This window comes from Falco biarmicus, chromosome 6 (assembly GCF_023638135.1).
Source record: "Falco biarmicus isolate bFalBia1 chromosome 6, bFalBia1.pri, whole genome shotgun sequence".
NCBI classification, from domain to species: Eukaryota; Metazoa; Chordata; class Aves; order Falconiformes; family Falconidae; genus Falco; species Falco biarmicus.
Genome location: NC_079293.1, coordinates 89,579,610 through 89,594,662, shown reverse-complemented (window position 1 = coordinate 89,594,662; position 15,053 = coordinate 89,579,610). Strand labels below are relative to the sequence as shown.

The 15,053-nt window shown below is 39.3% G+C and overlaps 1 protein-coding gene across 3 annotated transcripts in view; it reads right to left on the bottom strand.

Annotated features, from left to right (window-relative positions):
• The window catches only part of WDPCP (WD repeat containing planar cell polarity effector), a 103,958-nt gene extending 92,129 nt beyond the window's left edge, over positions 1-11,829 (bottom strand). For 2 of the 3 annotated variants that reach the window (XM_056344353.1, XM_056344354.1), the window contains exons 1-4: positions 10,026-10,076; positions 9,044-9,094; positions 6,523-6,593; positions 6,213-6,272 (exon numbers count right to left, since the gene is read on the bottom strand). In XM_056344353.1, coding sequence (XP_056200328.1) covers positions 6,213-6,272; positions 6,523-6,593; positions 9,044-9,086 — 174 coding nt within the window. In that variant the 5' untranslated portion in view covers positions 9,087-9,094; positions 10,026-10,076. Of the gene's footprint in view, positions 1-6,212; positions 6,273-6,522; positions 6,594-9,043; positions 9,095-10,025; positions 10,077-11,762 lie in introns of those variants that run through there. The other variant, XM_056344356.1, reaches the window with a different exon arrangement.
• Between the last annotated feature and the right edge of the window lie 3,224 nt (positions 11,830-15,053).

Sequence of the window (15,053 nt, the reverse complement as noted above, 5' to 3'; positions counted from 1 at the left end):
GACCTAAGTCACACCTGTTACAGAAATAGAATAGAAATCTGTCACAATTGCTCCAGTGTATAATGACAACAAATTTATATAAATACAAAATATTGTGCGAATAGGTGTGCTTTGCTTTACATCTATAATAGTAGTCATTAAACCAATGCTATGTATTTTAAATATTGCACAGATCTCTATGCTACCAGTATGGCATGCCAGAATGACAGAAAGTAGGTAGTAGTATCATTTCCATGGCTTTTACTGTTTCTCCCATTGTGCTCCCTCCTCCTTTATTTTTACAGTAAAACTTTCTTTCCCATTATTCTCCACTGAAGTTTGAGATATTTGGCCAAAACTTAAAATTTTAATTTAACACATTTTTGCTGTAACTTAACTTTTTTGCTGTTACTTAACTAATGTAACTTTTGCTGTGCTACACAGGTTTAAGTCACTCCCTCTAGGAACTTTAGAGAATCAATTTAAAAAGTAAATCAGAGGCCTTACACACTATGTGGCCATGTAAGGTCAGTATTTCTTCCTCCTGCCTTTAAAAATCTTTCGGATTAGAATGAGGGTGGGTTTTTTTAATAGTTCTTAAAAGTTTACCATGAAGTACAAGCAGGTATTTAAATAAAGCAGGGAAACGGCTGAGTCACCATCACTGGAGGTATTTAAAAGATGTGTCGATGCGGCGCTCAGGGACATGGTTCAGTGGTGGACTTGGCAGTGTGAGGCTAACAGTTGGACTCAATGATCTTAAGGGTCTTTTCCAATCTAAATGAGTCTATGCTTCTACAATTCTATATTGTCTTTCATCAAAAATATTCTAAAGATGTATGTGCTTGAACTGAAACTTCACGGTTTCAATTCCTTACTCACTGTGTAGTCTATGCAAAGACTGTTACATGATAATAAAGATTTAGATGTTGTTATATGTAAGCTTGCGTAGTTAAACTCATATTTTGGTGGATGGGAGCAGTCCAATCACAAGCACGCATGACTATAAAGGAAACGGGGAAGATTGCAAACTTGGCTTGAACACGGATACACAGTGATCCAGCTCCACAAAGTAGTGCTCAAGGGAACTGCCCATCATTGCTAAGGAATAAAAGCAAACATTAGAGGCATTATCTACACAAGGCACAAAGTCATTCCATCTAACAGATATCAAATTAGCAAAAGAAACTCTCAGTAATGAAACACATCACAAATTTTTCAGACTAAAGTACTGCAGTGTGAAAAATAGAAATCAGAAGAGTCATCTCCACAGCTTTAACAGTCTTGAGCTGTTCCGAAACAAAACACGAAAGCATGACTTCACACCTATTGGAAGAATAGGCGTAGCCTTTGTACTTGAATGTGGACCGAGTGAAATGTTTGGGCACCTGGTCAGTCTACATGCTGGGAAGGAAGGGCCACTTTATTTCTCTGTTACTAAGGAGCTGAATGTGAAGACTTTGATAGAAGGAATTATGTACTGAATGCCAAAAATGATTCTCCAATGAGCAGGAAAGACATAACAAAGAGCAGAGGATACCCAGGGGAAGACTTGGCCCTTCCCTTCCCCAATAGCAAAGTGCTCCCATATGTATTTGAGTTACTTTTTTGTTTAACTTACTACTTAGGCAAAGGACTTAAGTACAGGCTCACAAGTTATGGACTTCAGTAGAACTTAAGCATGTACTTAAGTGGATTCCTTTATCCTCGGAAGCCTTGGCCCTTGACTCCTCATTCATGCAGCTTAGCTGCTTATCAGCCCTTCTACCTAAAAAGATACTTGCAGAGCAAAGCCAGGATTTGCTTCTATCTGATTAAAATTGGAAGAGAAGGAAAATATGCCTGTAAAAAATATCGCTGCAAACTGTTTTCCCTTCCAGAGCCCAACCGACAAAGGAATATGCAAAAGGAGAAGAGAATTGCAAAGCATTTCTTGTTCAAGCAGGTTCCCAGGGGTTTTCCCCACCTCTTCATTCCAGATTGCTTTCTTAGCCACCCTACTGTAATTACTCTGTTGCATGCCTTATTACAGATGAAGTTATTGTTGTTACATGTTACTGTTTCACAATAATCAATGCATTTGTACTTCTAGCTCCAAATCTCTAAAACCACACAACACATTAATGGTTGTGATCAAAAGCAACCAAAAGAATTTAATATGAGAGCAGGGTTCCTCTTAGTAACTGGTGATGGGTACTAGCTTCTCATGTATTTGAGCCAGAATGTCTTGATTTTGATATCAGATGTGCTACTGTATGTCACCACATATCTTGCTACATCAGTTTACTTATGGGCATTGCAGCTGATATAACATGCCATGTCAGCAAATATTGCTGTATATCTCCATTCAGAATCCAGTTCTAAATATGTCAATGATGGTAACACAAAAACCACTCATACACATATGTAAATTGCAACACAATCAAACTACATCAACTCCAAGTAATTTAGCAAAGAATATATAAATCTTTTTCATTAGCAGGTAACAGATATGATTCACAGCTTGTGCTTGGCTTTTATACAATAAAATAATTCAGCATTGGCATGTGTTTAATTCTACATAGTAATGCAAATGTAAAACTAGAAACAGTTGGAAATCAAATGTTTTGGCTAGATCTCATTAAGTTTTACTACCTTATATTGTAAAACCAAACCTGAACCAATGGCATCATTTCATGGGACTGATTTCATGATTCTGTGGTAAAACTTAAAAGCATTCCAAAGAATCAGAGAAGGACACCAAGAGGAAGGGAAGCAGCCAGAGCTGAGCTGAGTAAATGCAACAATACTGATGAAATTAATTCCTTAGGTTATTACTCCTCGGCAGGGGAAGCCAAGGAGTAAATTGTTTATTTAATTATAAACAGTACAGTGGCATCTTATTGTAAAGACTACTTGTCTTTTTTTCTGTCGCCCTTCTTTTATGGTCTGTTTATTTTCCTTTGACATCAACTAACTGAGGATTACAGGATTACTTCAGCAACTCATCACAGGTCATCAAAGCTGGGGTTCAGAAGTACCACACACAAACGGTGAGCATTCACATCCTACTGCAGTAAGGAGGAACAGAGCTGAAGAAAAGACCCCAGTCCTTCAGGGCTCAACTAAGCTCTTCTAAATAGGAGAGCAAACTCCTTGACAAAAATCCCTGTACAGTCTAGGTTATGTTTACATGAAATGGCACATCATCTGTTTCAGAAGCTCTAAGCAGTACTAGAATGTATACTTTGAAGAGCAAAAATAAAGGTCAGTGGATGCTTTTTGGTAATGGACAAGGAAGTAAATATGAAACTTCTAATGCACTGATTATATAAAAGAAGTAAGAGGAGAAATTTTGATGCATAAAATGAAACATCAAGACAGGTAGAAAGCTGGGCCAGTGTTACAGTAGTTCTAGGCAAACTCATACAGAAGAGCCAATTCTGAGAAATACATTCATACAATGGACAAGGTAATCCACATGCAAACTAACCAGATTTTTCATTGAGGCATACGCATGAAGTCTAATTGGTCATTTGCACAGAAACGGTTAACACGATAGCATACTTATTTTTAGCACATGCATGCTTACATTTATAGCCCCCAACTTTTGCTTGTGGGCTAGTTAGAAGGTGGAGGTGCTGGAGGAAGCAGTGAGGGATTAGGAATGGTGATGTTTAGGTTCCAGAAAGCACACTGGCAGCAGTCTTACGCTTGGTTTTTCACAAAATCTGAGGGAAATCATACTACTATTTTAAAATATAGTCTTGTTTTCATTGTATCACCTTTCAGATTTTTTTCCATTTGTTCTGCTGTGCTAAAGGTACAACAACCATTAAGTTTTTGGATAGCACATTGTTATTACAAAACAAAGGGAACTCTTCCTTGTTCAGCTGAAGATACAGCAGATTCAAACACATAGAACATTTATTGAAAAATGTGATGGCTCTTGAGTTAAATATTTTAATTTCTGTGAATTCATTTATTTGATATTGTATTGCTGCTAAAAACCAAAGAGCTAAAACCCCCACCCTATAATTAAACCATAAACTCAGATTTAGGCCAAATCACTGAAAATTAGGACAGTCAGGATAGTTCACCGCATGCTCTCCATGCTGTTTGTCTGACTTGTTGCTTCCATTACACTTGAAAGTTAATGCAAACATGGACTTTTCTTTTTCCACTAGCAGCTGCTCTGGTATCCATCCAAAATAGCATGTGAATACACTAGCGCTATGACATAGATTGCACCATTATGTGATAAGGACTTTCTGCTGAAACAGTTAATTAGTCTCCTATTAGAACTAAAAAAAATAAAGGTACATCTTTTCCAGAAGCTTCAGAACGATTGTATCAAAATAGGGAGAGTCCAGATAGCTCTGCAAAATGCTCCAAGACAGATGAGCAGCAGGAAAAAAAACAGCTTGACATAAAACTTGATAGAAGACAGCTTTTCTCTTCTAGGCTCTCCCAAATTATTCGTTTTTTCCTGTTTTATTTTCATTTGTTGGAGAGGTTATATTTTCAGGAAGACAGAAAGTAGAATAACACAATTGTTTTGGCAGAACATTCTAAACCCAGTTGGAGTCTTCAATTATCAGCCATTATTATATTAAAAGAAACATTTTGTTTTGTGATTGAGAAACTAAAAGCAGAATTTAAGGACAGAGAAATGACTATGATTCTTATCTATAATTTTAACTCTGACTATTTCATAAGCTTACTGTCACTTAAACTCTGGCTATACAAACCATCTAAAAATCCCTAAAAAAATACTCAATTTACCAAGCTACCCCTTTACATGAGTCAATCCAATATAGAGCCAGTCCCGATATACTAAGATAAAAACATCCATCACTTTTCTTTCCCATCTTGTACAAGAAATAGGTAAAATTGTATTTGTCTCCTTTTTGTTTATGTAAACCTGAAACTACTCAGAGGATGCTAAGTTAAAAAAAAAAAAAAGTTTTATACTGAATGCAGATAGATGAGAGGGGAAGGAAAATGACCGAGGGAGAATGGACAGGGAGCGCAAATGAAGAGACAGCAAACTGGGAAGCAGATGAATACACTCATGGCTAATTGACTCAGTATTTCTTAACCAAATTCCATTCCTAATCAGAACAATACTAACTAAAAAATTAGTCACCTAAATTAGCATGCAATTAATATTTAAATCAGTTCTAGCAGATTAACATTCACAGATATATAATACATAATCTGTCCGCAAATTATATACATTTACTAGCGATAAGATCTGATAGGCAAGTGTAGCTTAGACAATAATATCTTTATTATTGATACAAAAAGACTATATGCTATTTGGTATGTCAGGTATTCAAACATTTTGCTATTCTTAAAGACATTTCTGGAATTTCAGCTGTATAATGTTCAAATAGTTAATATTCATCCTGCTGACACACATTTGGAACTACTTGAAATAGAAGAAAAAAAACTATGAATGTGAAAAAGCATAAAAGTTAAAATACGACATTTCTTTTTAGAAACAGTATTAGTAATATTTACAAGTATTCCCCATGCCAAAGCAGTTTCAAATATGATGCACACTTCCTCATGAACAATGAAGACTGCAGAAACTTAACAAAATACGTACGTTTTTCAGAATAAGTTCATCATTAAGGAGCTAAAGCGTGTGTCACGTTCAGATCTCCCACATACTCTACTGTTCTGTGTTAATGAGGGTGTGCAAAGCTGTTTGTTGATACACTATGTGGAACTTATAAAGATAGAGAACATAGCTACATGTGTGCCACATGTCACAATATCTTTTGTTCCATAACTTGATTAATGGTCTAGCTGGTTTAGAGTTATAGCTTCCCTCCTATTACACAAGCTCGAAGTAAAAAGATTTGTGACAGACATGTAGATAGTTTCAGATATAAAAATGTAATATAACATAGATTCCAGACCTGTCTATACATTCTAACTGCTCCCTTAGTGTGCTATTTTGAGGTACAGGATGCTTTCAGTTTCCCCAAATAATAATAATCTCACAGAATCAGGGCACTTTAATGTAATTTTTCTTGTTGATAAAAACCAGATTTTTGTTTCGTAGCATCTACTTCAGGCTAGAAATTTAAATAAACACAATCTAAGTCATAAGAGCCCATACATTAAAAAAACACACAATTATTTTCTGTGTTAGTTAACATTTTAACAGTAATGTATGAATCACTGAAGAGCTTTTTGACTCCACTGACTGAACACTGTGAGAGCTTGTCAAAACATTTTACCTGACAGATATGTTTGTTCTTCCATCTGCCCAGCACACATTGACTGTTTTGCATTAAGTCCTAAAGGACAACAGAAAACAGAAAGTGGAGTTGGCAGTACACATTGTCACTACCAGTTAACATACTTCTGATTTTCAACTTTATAGATGAAGCATGCCACACAAAGATGCAGCTGTTTTAGAACAGCCCGCCACACAAAAGCACATTTATCATCACAGGCAGAGTTGGACCTTTATGAAAATTAAAGCTGTTGAAAGGGGTTTGAAAACCGGATTATATGTTCCTGTACTTGAAACTTTCTGAAACATACCTCTACCTCCTTGAGTGTATCTCGCAGTTTGTCTGGTCGCTTGTTTTTCAGTATCCAAGGGTAATCTCGAGCTGGCAAATAAAAGTTTAAAAAAAAAAAAAAAAAAAGAAGATAGCGAAATGTGTATATGTAGGTGACAGTATTACACATACATATAATTATATATAATAATAAAAAAAGTTATTCAAGTTGACCTTCCTTTTCTGTGGAAACACAAACCTAAGATTTCTAGGAGTTACCATAAACATACAACTTGCCTGTAATTGGAAGGAAATGGCCATGATTTCTATCACTTTCTGGTATCAAAGAATATCCTTTTGAAAGGCTCTGTCATAGGAACAGTTAGCATGTTATAGCCACACTGACCATGACTTCACCATGGCAATTGTGTACAAAGCTCTCAGGATGTAGTATCTCACCCAGCTGCTAAGCACTTGCTGTGAGAAAGCATCTCACATTCGGTATGTTAACTCAGATTCAAGTTATCAACTCCTAAACAGATAAATACCATTCTTTTGAACTAGCATTTCATTGCCTAATTTAAAAAAAAAACAGGCACTAACATGTCTACAAAATATATATGTACAATAGAGGTATTAACAGGTAACTGTGAACACCGTAACTTCTATTATGAAGTATAGTTATTTATAGGATTTCTTCTTGAAAATTTGGTCTGAAAAATCTGCCAAGTCAAGCAAACAAGAAAGTGCACGACTGCTACAGTCCTTTAACAAATTTATTAATGCTCAGCAAACTATTGTGAAAATTCTGGCCTAATACATTCATCCTGAAACCAGGAGGCAAAGCTTCCCCTGGAGTTGCTAGAAATTGGTTTGTTTCATGGCTGAGAATCAGGCTCTAATAACTTGTGAAATTTCATCATTTAAAAGTGAGCAGTTTTCCGCTCATAAGTATACAAAAAGCATGAGAAAACTAGAACACATTGTCTTTTTAAAATCTAGCCTATCTGAAGGAAAACTGATGAAAAGTTTTGAGCTCCAAGCTGTCAGTTTGTATGCCAACTTCCAGCCTGAAGGACTGAACAGTTGTGTTTAAAACTCCCTGCAAAAAGTAACTTACAACAGAAGTGCTACAGAGTGAAAAAATGAAGGATTTCATATATCAACAGAAGAGCACACCAACATACAACTTCTTTGTGTTTTATTGGACTGAAGCCAGTGTTGGTAGAACTGTTAGGATAATATTAATTGGGCATGTTAAGATCACATTTTCAATAGGTGCCTTCCTAAATCCTGGAATATTTATCCACATTCGTAAAATGGGAATTGCCTGTACAGATACCAAACTATCTATAGAAAGCAGCATCTGTGAATAAAGTAACCCAGTGCTCCACTTTAAGAAATGTGCCTAGGCCACCCCTGTATTTAAAGCAACAAGGTGCAGTAGCTTCTGTTCCTTTTGCATGTCACACGTATAAAAGATAACAGCCAAGGCTTCCGTATAACGGGGTTTGTCTGGGCCTGCTTCTCTTTTCACACACGCAGCGCCTGTAAGATAATGCTACGAAGAGCACAAGGGATGTAAATCCATTATGCTCCTCCCTACTTATAACCCTTTCTCACCTCCCCACCTTTACAGAGCTGTATTGACTCTGACTGACACACAACTCTCCACAGCGGGTGTAGATTTACCACATGGCTGCACACACTTTTATACCCATATCCCCAGTGGGGCTTCCACCTGCTCCAAAAACACCTTATGGTCTTGCAAATAACTTACCCTTCCGGAACACATTTTGCCTTCAAAAACATGCACAACTCCACATGAATTTTCATTATAAGATAAAATGTTAAGGCAATTCTTACAGCATGCATGCTACTTTGTGAAGTCATCTACAAATCAATTAGATTTTTCAGAGTCATCATGTAATAATATTTGAGTATTAATGAATGCTCTGAGCAATAATAACTATGGAGAAGTTGTAAAACTTGAACTAAAGTTGTACTAATATAAAAGCCTTGAACCGCCATAATACTGCTCTGTGATAGCGTAAACTGAAATTGCTTTTAACCAGACAATGCAGGAACAGTGTAGATGTTTCAAAGGTAAAAGCATTCTCAGGTAGCTCACTATTAACTTAGAATTTTATTTTGGCTGAAAGTATCTTAGCTATAATTTTCAGTTTTGAGGCAGCTGGTATTTCAGTTCAAGAGTCGATCGGGAAAATGTTTATTGCTCATCTACTGAGCAAGTTTCACAAGGAAAAATCTGGCTTATTCTTTGTGATTCCTCTTGACAATGGATTGCAGAAGCAATACACACTACCATGCTCAGTGACAAAAACACAAAACAACAGAGTGCAAATACACCAGGAAGGAATAATTACAACTTTTCAATTATTTTGTGCTGTGTAGTTCTGTGACTGTCTGTCTTAAATGGCATGTGCAGAAAGTTACGTTTGAAGCAGTCTGAGATTACTTGAATGATTTTCCAAGGGCGTCACCAACCCAAATTAATAGCCTGGTTTTACTGCAACAAGAAACTCAGAAAATGTCCTTACATTCTGCTAGATTTTCCTCCTCTTCTAAGTAACAATGCTTCATCTGCGATGCTAAAGGAAAGAAAGGATGAAAAGATGAATGATAATCCTTACAACTGCTGTCAGCAAATATTAACATTAGAGAGAAGATTCATACAGTATGATAAAACATAGAAATTGACAAAAAAATTAAGACAGCCCCGATGTTTTCACCTCGTGAGGCAGATATCTTAAATTTGCAGTGAAAGAAAGGCTCATGTAGCCCAGCAGGTGGGCGGCGTTGCTGAGCCCCCGATCTCATCAGAGCGCGGAGCGAGCGGCAACCGACCCCGGCAGAGCGCGGAGCTGGGCCGTCAGCAGCGCCCCCACCGCGGGGCGCAGCCCGGGGACGCCTGCCCAGCCCCGCGCTAGGCGGGCCGCAAGCAGCCAGCAACTCCAGCCAACGGGCCTCCTGGCCCATCGCGAAACTTCCAGGATTAACAGGATTAATCAGATAAAGAAAATTGATCGCTCGGTCTGAAATGGCCATGGCAGAGCCCGGGCGGGGTGCGGAGGCCGGGCCGGCGCTCCCGCGCGCTCCCGCTGCCCCCTGCTGGGCTCCCGCACACACCGGGCGGCGGGGCTGGCCGCCCCCCGGCACACCGCCCCCCCCTCCGCGCACACACACCCCCCGCACACCGCCCCCGGCCAGCCGGCAGCAGGTGCAGGGGCTGAAGCGGCGATAAAGCATAAGAATTTAGTGTGTAAAATCCCACCGCAGTTTCTAACGACATAAAGGTTGTTTTTATGTAACTACTTTTCCAATTTTTTTCTTCTGTGGAATAAAACTTTTGAAAAGACTCTGACATAACTTGGAAAGATAATCTTTCTGGGCTATTTACAGAAATAGAGGCATATATTTACAAGAAACTCGAAGTTGCATTTTTCAGTGCAAAGCAGCTGGCATCAAACACTGAACATTTGGAAGTTCTGTTTAGTTTTAGTTATGGTTACTTTATTTTACCTGGTTCTTTCTTGTCATGGTACTGGTGGATCCCAATATCTTCTTCATCTATATAATTGAATGTAAATATATTTAATTATACACTAGAAACAAAACACAACTTAGCAAGCAAAGTTCAGCATCTCAGTTTCTGCTAGCTGGAGCAGAGCATTAGGTGTTAAAACACAAGCGACAGGGGAAAAACTAGAGTGTACAGCCTGAATGCCAGCAGGAACTCCAGGAACCAGCAAGGAAGGGCTGAAGGAGAATGCGGCAGGTCCTTAGGTTGATTTGGAGCTGTCATTTCTTTCACATACACTTTGATTCTCTTCCAGCTGCCAACATGCAAAAGTATTTTTACCACCTTCCTAATTAGCATCGTATGTGTTCTTTTACAAGAAAAGGTTAGGATCATATACTTTTCAAAAGTATACCTTAGAATAATTTAAATTTTTTTTTGATGAGACAACAGGATTTTTTTTTAAGATTTGTGAACTCATAAAGCTGCCCTCCCAAAGGACCCAATCTCCTTAACCTGGAGGGATTATTGCCTACTTGGCAGAGAAATTGGAATGTTTCAGCCACACTGGGACTGCAAGCCGCACCAGCCAGCACCTGATGGGGCCAACTGGTAAATACTTAGTGTGCCATGGCAAGCTCCACCAAGTAGATCTAAGTACGGCCTTAAGTTGCACTGTTTTAAAACTATTAGTTTGACACCGCATCTGTCTTCTTCTAAATTCAGACAGGGATATACCACGGGGAGGAATTCCTTACATGGAGGAACGCAGGAAGGCACTGCGATGGCAGGCCGCTTCTAAAACGAGAGAGCAGTCCTCCCTTCTGCCTCAGAGTTTTAGAATGAGGTTTGTAGGCAATGCACAAATGGACAGAGAGGAAGCAAGAAGGTCAAAGGCAGAAAATAGGCACAGTAGGCCACAGAACACCTTTAATTACAATAAATCACAACTATGTGTTTCTTTAAACCATCAGACTTTTCTATGAAAGTTTTTTATATTATTGTTGCTACAGAACAGTTCTTAGACAAAGATGGGATGCCAAAACATATTGAGTCAATGCTTCAATAGTAACATTCAATTGAATATTCATTCATATTCAACTGGATTGCTAATAATATTGAAACTAATATATCAACAAAAGTATTGTACACTACAATTAGCATGAAGCATCATAAATAATATTTTGATATGGTCTACTTATAAACCACTGGGGTTTTTTTAGTATTACATTCTAGCAATAGCAAGGCAAGATGAATGAAGGTAATTTCTACATGGCTAGTAATTAGTCACTTGTCTCCTGGAACAATCAATTAATAAGATAAATATATCCTTGTAAGTATAAAATTTCAAGTAATCATGCAAAATACCCAGAACATACAGTAATTTTTCATTTTCATGCTAAGTACAAATCACAATGCCTCTGCAAATCACTTGACTGTAGATCTTCATTCAACCAAACTAGTCATTAAACTGAAGCTTACAGTCAAGTAGGGCACAGCTTCCTAAAAAGGAAAATGCATCCAATTAAATATAATCTTAACATTTTTACTTGAAAGGATGCTCCAGTTCTATGATAAGATAAGCAAAGAAGCTGACCAAGTTCAAACATCGTATTGCTGCCTAATTTTCTTTCTCCTAAGTATAAAAAACACTTCATTTGAATATTCAGATTCTTTTGTCGGTTGAATATTCATCAACAAGCTTTGCTGTTTTGTTTTAGGAGCAGGTAACAGCTCACCTCTAATATGTAAGTTAGTCTTCAAAGACCACAGAAACATCTCAGTCAGGCAGAAAGACATCTGGTGGCAAATGGACCCTTAGCACTATCAAAAGGAGAGAAACTGCATAAGCAAATTAATTACCCTGTATCACCAGTGAAACTGCAAGTATTTCAGAAACTAGAGTGTTAGGAGAACCTAGCACCAATGACATTTTGTTACATATAAGCTGTAGGTTTTGATCACAATAAAATGAATAATGCATGGGAAAGAACAGGATAAGAAATGTATATATGTCTCTATATACACCACATATAGAGACAAATCAATTTGTTTAAATTTACAGCTGCTCTCACTAAAGTAAGTAACTTTGTGCTTGATGCTTCTCACATACACCTTATAATCTATTTTTACTGTATAGTTATTACCTTGACACATGCAAAGATGAAGCTCCTACTTAAAGACCTGGCTCAGATAGAAGAATTTGACTTTCAGGACAAATTTTTAAAACAGTATCCCCTGGGCAGTGCCAATATAGTCAAGAAACAGCTTTGAACGCATGATACTTGCAGACGTTACTTATAGTGCTAAATATAAAAAATGATGTCTTTCTAAATAAAAAAGAGCACTTATATTAAATCAATTTAAATTGACAGAACAACAGATGTGAAGCATATAAAACACATGAATTGAAATATGTATGTTGACTACAGTTATGAACTGTTTGCTGTGGTTTTTGAACAATCCCTCTGAATATTCCTGCTAGAGGATGTGTCCTATGTCCAAGGACCATTGGGAATCTTCTGCGACACAGTAACCAACAGACTTTGCTGAATGATTTCCTGCCCTGCCAGTAGTTGTAAGTGGGCCATCAGACTAACTACTTTCACTTCTTTCACTAAACCCAAGAATCCACTGAAAGCTGGACTGCGAAGGGGAGTTTACACAAATGCAGCACACTTAAGAACCACAGTTGGTATGGCACTGGAACTTTTCTTCTTTTTTTGAAGCAGACTCTTCATTTCCTTTCCATTAGTGCCATCTAGATAATGAATCAATTACAAGATGATTGCAGAATTCCTATCACATAGAATATCAGATATTTACATCAAGAGTGCTGTGATGAAAAATACGTGCCAGAACCTCAGGTAGCATCAAGGAAGCTATCGTAGTCCCAGCAGAGCTATGAGACCTTGAGGTATTATCACTCAAACTAATATGTATGTTTTGATGCATTGCTTAATCCACTGAAATAGCACCAGGTGGAAATAGCATTTTCTTTACACTGATCCCCAAAAGTACAAAGTCTTTCTGACTTATGAAATCCCATAGTTCTATCAAAAAAAAAAAAAAAAAGGCAAAAAAATAAAGGCTCACAACATACATCTAGCGAATGAAATCTTGGGCGAGAATGAGATTTGGAAAATAAATGCAAAGAGATGAGCAGCATGGTGGTCTGTTTGACAGACATTTGATATAAACATGGACGAGGGCAGCCCCTCATTTTCTGTGTGGACTACAGCAGAAGGAGATGGTACATTATAATTTTCTTACTTGTTTTCTCATTTTTTTACTTTCTTGCTAGAAGTGCAATGGAACTTGCATTCCCCAAGGCCCACAGAGCCTAGATTAGGATCTCCCGCTAACGGGAAGTCATCAAATGGAGTGAACTTCTCACAGTCCTATCGTGGGCTGGCTAAAGAAGGGATGGGCAGATGAGCTGTTGGCTGGAGAGCAGGCACGCCTGCCCAGAAGACCCGGCCTGATGAGGTGGTGCTGGCTGGATGCCAGCTGCCCACCATCCTCAGCAGGATAGAGGAGAGGACACACAATGAAAGGCTCCTGGGTCCAGAGAAGGGCAGGAAGATGGCTCCCCAACTACTGTCATGGGCAAAACAGACTTGACTTGGGGAAATTAGTTTAATGTATTACCAATCAAACTAGAGGAGGATAATGAGAAATAAAACCAAATCTTAAACCACCTTCCTACCACCCCTTCCTTCTTCCTGGGCTTAACTCTGCTCCCAGTTTCTCTCCCTCCTCCCCTGCAGTAGTGCAGGGGGACAGGGAATGGGGGTCGTGGTCAATTCATCACGTTTCTGCCGCTCCCTTCCCCGCAGGCAAAGGGTCCCTCCCATGGGACAGTCCAATGCCAGTCCGTTCCATGGGGCGCAGCCCCCAGGCCCAGCCGGCCCCAGGGGGTCCCTGCGGGGTCCCCGGCCCGGGCTCCTCCCCACGGGGCCATGGGCGCTGCCGAGAGCTGCCCCAGCGCCGCTGCCCGTGGGTCACGGCTCCTGCGGGCACCCCCTGCCCCGGGGTCTGGCACAGGCTGCAGGGGGGACCTTTCCACCGTTACCCTCCATGGGCTGGGCGCACCGCCTGCCTCACCAGGGCTTCCCCTCACCAGGGCTTCCCCGCAGGTTCCTCCGGCGCCTCGAGCACCCCCTGCCCTGACCTGGGGGGCTGCAGGGCTGTTGCTCTCACATGTTCTCACTCCTCTCTTCTGACTGCTGCTGCTGCTGGACAGTTTTCTCCCCCTTCCCAAACGTGTCACACAGCTACCACCATCGCTGGCGGGCTCAGCCATGCAGGGGCAGGTCCACCTTGGCACCGGCTCTACCAGACATGGGGGCAGCTTCTCACAGAAGCCACCCCTGTGGTCCCCCTGCTACCAAAACCCTGCCATGCAAACCCAACACACAAGGCAAGGCTAGGAGGCTTTGGCATGACAAATAATCTAACATAAATTACTCCTCAAATTACTCCAAAGCTCTTGTATGTAGGCTCCACGGGCCCTTTTAGTTGTGCCCTCCCATTGAACACAAAGCTATCCCTAAGACTTTAATACTGCCGTGTCCCTTCCAAGCTGATAGATCAGAGATGACTTTCTAGTCCTTATTTTTTTCCAGAGTGTCAGAGACACAGAGGGAACGCTCCAAAATCCAACAGGATGCTTTCAAATGGGACACTGAGTATTTAGTGCTAAGACATGTACTTTTAAAATGTTTGCCCTCAAAAATAAGAAAAAAGAGAAGGAAGCTTTCAAGTAAGTACTAAAAACTCAGCGTCCAAGACACAAACTTAAAATGTTTGCCCTCAAAAATGTGAAAAAAAAATTTGTAAGGAAATGTTAAAAACCCAAAGACTTCTAAAGAACTGCATTTCAGTTCTGCACTGAATAACCTTGATGAAGCAAAATTCTCCATGTACCTAGAAAGGGAAAAGAAATTTTGTCAATTATTCTAATCCTGAGTTTAGCTTTTTGATTTTCCTTTTCTTTGGACTCTGAGCATTCACAAACCAGATAATTA